The sequence below is a fragment of the Micropterus salmoides genome, unplaced genomic scaffold (assembly GCF_014851395.1).
Source record: "Micropterus salmoides isolate LMB-PRFRI ecotype aquatic unplaced genomic scaffold, ASM1485139v1 Ms_hic_scaffold_21, whole genome shotgun sequence".
NCBI lineage: Eukaryota > Metazoa > Chordata > Actinopteri > Centrarchiformes > Centrarchidae > Micropterus > Micropterus salmoides.
The window spans coordinates 18003804-18010540 of record NW_024041262.1 but is presented as its reverse complement, the minus strand read 5'-3'; the positions used below and the strand labels follow the sequence as shown (position 1 = coordinate 18010540).

General features: G+C 41.5%; 1 protein-coding gene across 2 annotated transcripts in view; it reads right to left on the bottom strand.

Annotated features, from left to right (window-relative positions):
- dock1 (dedicator of cytokinesis 1) overlaps nt 1-6737 on the bottom strand; it is a 182295-nt gene that overhangs the window by 99668 nt on the left and 75890 nt on the right. For both annotated transcript variants that reach the window (XM_038736684.1, XM_038736685.1), the window contains exon 27: nt 5746-5841. In XM_038736684.1, coding sequence (XP_038592612.1) covers nt 5746-5841 — 96 coding nt within the window. The remainder of the gene's footprint in view (nt 1-5745; nt 5842-6737) is intronic.

Here is a 6737-nt window from a genome sequence, read left to right as displayed (position 1 = left end):
AGGGTGGCAGGCGTGTGGCCTTGCATGCTTTTTACAACCCTCGGATTTTGCAGGATCTTTTCTAGCTTTTAAAGAACCATTTTTTAAAGAGAATGACACAAGTTGTTTTTTTCTTTACCCCCCCCCAAGCTCACTGCTTCTCATCTATTCGACTGTAAAGTAAAATTCATGTAGTAACTCCATACAGGGTTCAAACACTATGTACAGCCAAAATAATATTTGCATTTACTATATATAAATATATGTTGTATAGCATCAAATAGGGCTAATACCATTTTAATGAGTAGGACAGCAGCCAGTATCTAAAAGAAAACATTACATTAGTAACGTATGCAGGAGCATAAAACCGAAGTCCCTCTCAAAGCCAAAAACACTGCCCCAAAACACAGGAAATGCGCCAAAGTGGTTTCAAGGGCATAAAAGAAATATCTTTATCTACTGTCACAACAACACCTTGCAAACTACTAGATATCACTGGTTTGACTTTCACAAGCTCCAACATGCTGCTTTCTGTTGGCTACATGTGATTCACACCTCCACTCTTGTACATGCCAGGTTGGTTTCTTTCAGTAGTTATGCTGTAGCATCAAGAGAACTAGATGTTTATCTGTACCTTAAAGAAGTGCAATTGATTTATTATGTGCAATACTGTGTATTTTATACTGTTTTTAAAAAAGAAATAAAATAAAGATATTTAATATGCAAAATATGAAAAATAAAAACAGACATCTACAGAGCTCTCAAAGTCTGAAGAAGACTCAGTTTCATTTGCATAGCATAGTGGTACAGTGAGTAGCTTGGTAGGATGTTAGAATGTTACTGTTAGGTAAATATCAGATAAAGGGTAGGCTAATTCAGATGACAAACAAAATATATTTTCAGACTTACCTGTCATGGCCATTTGCAGCAGTTTAAATTATATTCAACCTAGATTGTGATGTCTGATATATCCAGTGTGAGCATCACTGTTTATGGGGAAATGTTGCTTTTGAAATGTTTAAATGTAATTTATTTAATGCTGTGAGCGATACATGCGAAATGTCATTCACCTCAAGTGGACTGGGGTGTCAGCAGAAATTGCAGAGATAACTATCTGCATGGCTAAACAGTACTATGAGGTAGTTTGGGTGAACCAAACATCTAAATTAGAATTCCACTTAGGCTTCTGTATGCAAAACAATCACCTCTACACTCTTATGAGATGAAAGAGGAGATAAGGTTGAAAATCCACCTAAAATCAGCCCTGCATCTCTTTGATGTAGTAGGGTGGCACAACACGTGAGCAGAATACAACAGAGGGATAAGCAGCAAATGGTTTCTGGTGCAGGATGTCAACCTGCCTTAGGAACTGCTTGTGATCCAAAGCTTATATGCACAGCACACTTTTTGCCCTAATCATCCTTACTTTAATGCTGACTTTCGGGCACATTCGTGCGTTGGTGTGCATACATGCAGCTGCCTGGTTGGCACAGACCAGCAGCAATGAGGTGAAACCATGAGGTAAACTGGGGACAAAGCTCGGAGTAAATGCCCCAGAGATCCAGAGTCACCCTCACATGGAGGAAGCTACAAGAACCAACATTGCTCAAGGCAACACTGCCCAACCTCCTCTCCCCTGTTGAAGGGCCAAGTCCACAGGGCTTCCCCCAGGTGAATGTTTACAGTACAGTACTGAGGGAACAAACAAGCTTCGCATTTCGCTTTCTTACAGACTTTAACCGTAGTCCTCTGTGGTTTGAAGGTGACAAACATCACCATGTGAGCCCCAGTGCTTTTCACACAGTGTCAACAGTGAGCACACGTCTGACATGAGTTGTCGCTGGGTCAATAAACCCAAGACGACGATCAGTCAAACTTTTAGCACAGGAGAGGAGGAGAGGTGCAGCGAGTGAGCGATAAGTGCATGTCCGAGGCATTATGATGCAGTGCCATATCTCACTATGCTTCTTTTCTGTAAGAGCTCTGCAGCAATCTAGCTAGCAGGAGAGAGAGAGGGAGAGAACACAGAAAGAAAGAAGCTGATGCTGAGAGAAATATTTGGACAGAAAAAGATATAAAGACAGGGTGATAAAGAGAGTGAGTGATACAGAAAGCCAAAGACACAAGAGAAGATTCTAGTCTGACATTGAGATGGCTTTGTTGCAATATTTCAGTCAGTGAGTGCATGTAGCAAAGAACGAGCTCCAGCCCCTATAGCCGGTCAGCCCCATACTGTCAATCAATAACGTACAGTCCTTCCTCTGCAGCTTTCTACTCCATTCCTTCTGCACACTGCAGGATAATCGTCAGGATAACCGTGAAGCACTGCAGCCAACTATAACCACAACCTGCTGTCAGTTTTCCTCAGGTCTCAGACTACTATATTATTTTGACATTTAGGCATTTCTGACAATGCATAAAAAATGATGCAAAGGTCAGTAACTAACTTCACAGAAAAAGAAAAACACAAAGGTTTTTTCATTGTTTGGTTGGAATTTTAAAAGCAGAAGACAAGTGTGTAAGCCCTAAATTCCACCAGGCATGGCTTTATAACACTGCGTATGTGACCTGGTTTTGTTCCGTCCTCTGCACGATTTTGTTGACTTGCTTAGATTTGGTTGATTTTGTCATTATTCCTTGTTTATTACACTTCTTCCATGGGTAAATAGGCTACATAGTTATATGGTTTCTATTTTTGTCAACTTTAATTGTGTTTGTTGTTGCTGTATACGTTCAGGAATGTGCACACGAAGTTCTGTGTCTGCCTTCCTGTCTGGTGCAATTGGTTCTGTTCAGCTCGACATGGTTTCGGTGAAAAATAGACTAGTCGCCTATTCTTTGGGGAGCAAAGTGGAGAGCCGGTTCTGGGACGCTGGGAACACGCTGCGCGCATGGAATTAGAAGCATTGTCTAGAATGGCAGCGATCAGCTATGGTGGCCGCATCACAGCAGGAACGCGACGCAGCAGTGCCCAGTGAAATTCAGTCTTGACATACAGATTTTTCAAGCTGCAGCTTCCTATCAATGAGTATCTGCAGGACTCACCCAGAAGCTTAAACTAGAGGAAATGTAATTCAAGGGCATAATGGTAGAACTTGGTAATTTCAGCAGAGACAGACAAAATGTTTCTGCTGCTATCCTAATGTAAATGTATTCACAAGGACTCATCTCAACCTGTGTGAGAGTGGACATGAATATAAAAATACAGCCTGCTAGGATGTCCAACAATGCAAATGCAGCAATGCTGTGTCTAAGTTGCCAACAGGCGTAGCACTGCAGTGACAACACAAAACAAAACACACCCCCAAGCCGTCACTGTGATGATTCTCATCAACATTCTGTGTCCACCCCCACCAGGAGAGAGGAGAAAGGAAAGAAAAGAGAGCGTGAGAGAGCGAGAGTGAGAGAGAATGAGAGAGAGAGCGAAGAACGTTAATGCATAAATCTAAATGTAAGAGGCTGCCACTCAGAAGAACAAGGTCGGTGGTTGGCTGCGGTGTTATGTGAGCAGCAGCGCGCAATCTGCCTGCAGAGAAGGCAGCAGTACCCACCGGCTGCAACAACAGACCTCTGATTAGAAAGCTACGGCACTTCCAGCAGCTCTAACTGGGTCTCATAGTTACAAATTCACACCAACCTTACTGATCATTAAATAGTAATTCTGGGGCCTGCTTCAAATGCTGCTTCTGTCCCAAGTGCTGTATAACATAGTGTTTGCGTAAAAAAAGAGCCATAGTGCCTTCAGAAGGACAAGGGCGGTCGTGACCTCCAACTCCCACTGGGTAAAAGGACACTGCACACTCGTGCTAAATATTAGGCATCAGCTGTCAAAAGGCAGGGGTCAGTAGGGACAATTAAAGCAAGCTGTGTATAAGGAAGTGAAGTAAAAATAGAAGGCATGTACACAAAGTAGATTCAATAAGTAGTTTCAATAAGGATCACAGATTGTCAAGGGTAGAGCAGTTTCATTAACCAGAAAGGAAGCTGGTCTGCTTTTGCACTATTTAGCAGGCACTGCTGGAAGCAGGGAACGCCATTTCACCTGCACCATAGGAGGGATGCTGAAATGGATGCACAGCAGAGAGGAGACCTGCGTGTGTTGCCATCATGAGTGTTGATAGCCTTTTAGTCAAAGTGGTAGGTAAGTTCCATATCTGAAATACTCGATCAAAAGAACCACACTGCAGTGAAAAACAGGAGCGGGAGTACGGCAGGAGTAGATGCACAGTCTGTATCTCTCACTTAAAAATGAAAAGACTGGATGAGGGAGGGAGAGGGAGAGAAAGAGGGAGTTCTAGACCCCCTCCAGGCAGCCGGCTGGGAGAAAAGGGGCAAAAGGGAGGCCCCAGCTCAACTAACAGCTTCATTAGCTTTACATTATGCTTGCCATCTATTACACAAAAGAGTTCTCCCCATTTACGCGATTAGCCTGGTGCATTGCTGGAAGACTTTTAGACTGAGGAAAAGATGAAGGAACAGCTAGAGAATCTCTGCACTACAATTTCACTTTACTGCAACTTTGAAGGAAAGGAAGCAAGTGAGAGAGAAAGAGAAGACTGAAAAAAAAATAATAGCAAACACAGGGGAGTGCTGCGGACATATATGACATAACACAGACAAACACACACTGGATCATTAGTGTATGATAACTCTGGGTACTGTTGGCTTTATTAAATCACTTACTGCTGGTGTGGCTCAGTTACTGGTAATAAAAGCAGATAAGCTTCCATTAAAACAAGTAATGCCGTTGCCTGCTGCTCCCCATGTGGAAAGGGTGCTGTGCGTGCACACACACACAAACAATATAAATAACCCGAGACAGGAGGAAAAAGGATGATAAGCCAACCAGTGAAAGTACCAATATCATCAGTCATCATACGACCTCCTATTTTCCTATACATACTTGGAGTCCAGAAAAAAATGTCTCTTTCAACACTTAGCTGTATTTAAGATGGCAGAAAAGTACTTTTAAGTTCCCTAAGAGGAACCTCCATAATAAAACATTGCTTATAAACGACATATGTTTATTACCCAAGTCTCACTTTCAAAGTTACATCACAAGCTACAGCACTAATGAATACAGGCACCAACAGGATACAACAGAATGACTCAAAGAATATAGAAGCTGACATTCATTAGACTCTCTGGACTCATGAAAAAGGATGAAGGCTTTGCCATGCACACCAGGCAGACAGCATATTTATTCAGTGACTGATAAGTGCATTAATTGCTACCGAGCTCTAGCTGAGAGAGTGATTGGGAGAAAGACGCCAACGGCAATGGAGGTGGGGCTGATGGGTTTACAGCACAGAGCATCTGAAATGTTCTAATACATGACGGATCAGCCACACGAACAGGCAAACATACACATAAAAAAATAAAAAAATCATGAAACAGCTCAACAAAACACACACAGATCAGCACACAAACGTAAACCATATCAGTAGATCAAAGCCACTCCCAGACTGAGGTTTTGTGAAAGCATTCTGGCAATGTACATTTAATGATAGCTTTAGAATGGAATTGGAGTTGCAGTGGGCCTGTGGGAGTAAAGCTGGTTGTGGTACAGGGGCCTCTAAAATTAGTGAGAGAGAGTGAGTGTGTGTGTGTGTGTGTGTGTGTGTGTGTGTGTGTGTGTGTGTGTGTGTGTGAGAGTGAGAGTGAGAGAGAGAGAGAGAGAGAGACAACCAGAAAAAAAAAAAAAGTCTCAAAGTGAGTGAGTCGTGGATGTACAGCTAATAGTTACAGAGAATCAGATAAACTTACGATGTAAGGTGAATCGCGGCCCATGGAAATGACTGTCCTGTTGACAGTCCTCAGCAGCTTCTCCATGATTATTTGAACATGCCACTGGGTGGGACCCTGCAAAAAATACAGACACACATCAACACAAAAACATAGGGAAAGAAGGAGACAATGGCCATTTCCATCAACATTTTTTTAAGTGCATTTTGAAGTCGCATTAGAAAAGGTTGATTGAAAGAGCAAAATTTGAAAACACTTTTTTTTAAAAACAAATACAGTTTTTACACTCATTTAAGGTGATTTTTGCCTCGAAAAAGAGTTAAGGCGCTAAATGGGAGATGACCTTTTGTTGCTACGTTACAATGATGTTCAGTGGATTCAAAGACTTTTTTTTGTGATGACATGTTGTATTCTTTTTTCAAGTGTATCCACTTTCCCACAATCTGCTTTTTCTACTGAAGGTATTAAGTTCCCACATTTCCCACAATGGCTGTAAACACATCAGACAGAACAGATATTATTTACATGAGTCAAAATGCACATAAGGTTGTACTGAAAGCATTAAATGTGGAAAAAAAAAGGAGTGAGGTTTTTACCATTGGTTGCAAAACTACCTGGACTACATTGCTGGACTACATTCTGCGCTCTTAAGTCTATTTATAATTTTAAAATTGGCGTTTTACAAGAGATTTTTAGTGAATGAAGTGTTGTTGAACATCAGTGCAAACTGCTGAGTCTAGACAGAACATTGAAACCTCAATTCTGAAAGGCTGTTGGTGATTCTGATGGTCGTTAAAGCTCTTCATTTGTACAATTTGTACTCTTCATTCTACAATTGGCCAGTTGTCTGCAAATAAGAAATATACATCACCATAAAATAAGGGCCAAAGATCTGGTGGTTTAGAGAGGATTCCTCGTTTACTTACAAGAACTACACGTAGTGATAGATCACCGAATTTCAATGAAATCTGTCCAAAGGTTTTTGAGACATCCTTCTAACTAAAAATGCAGTG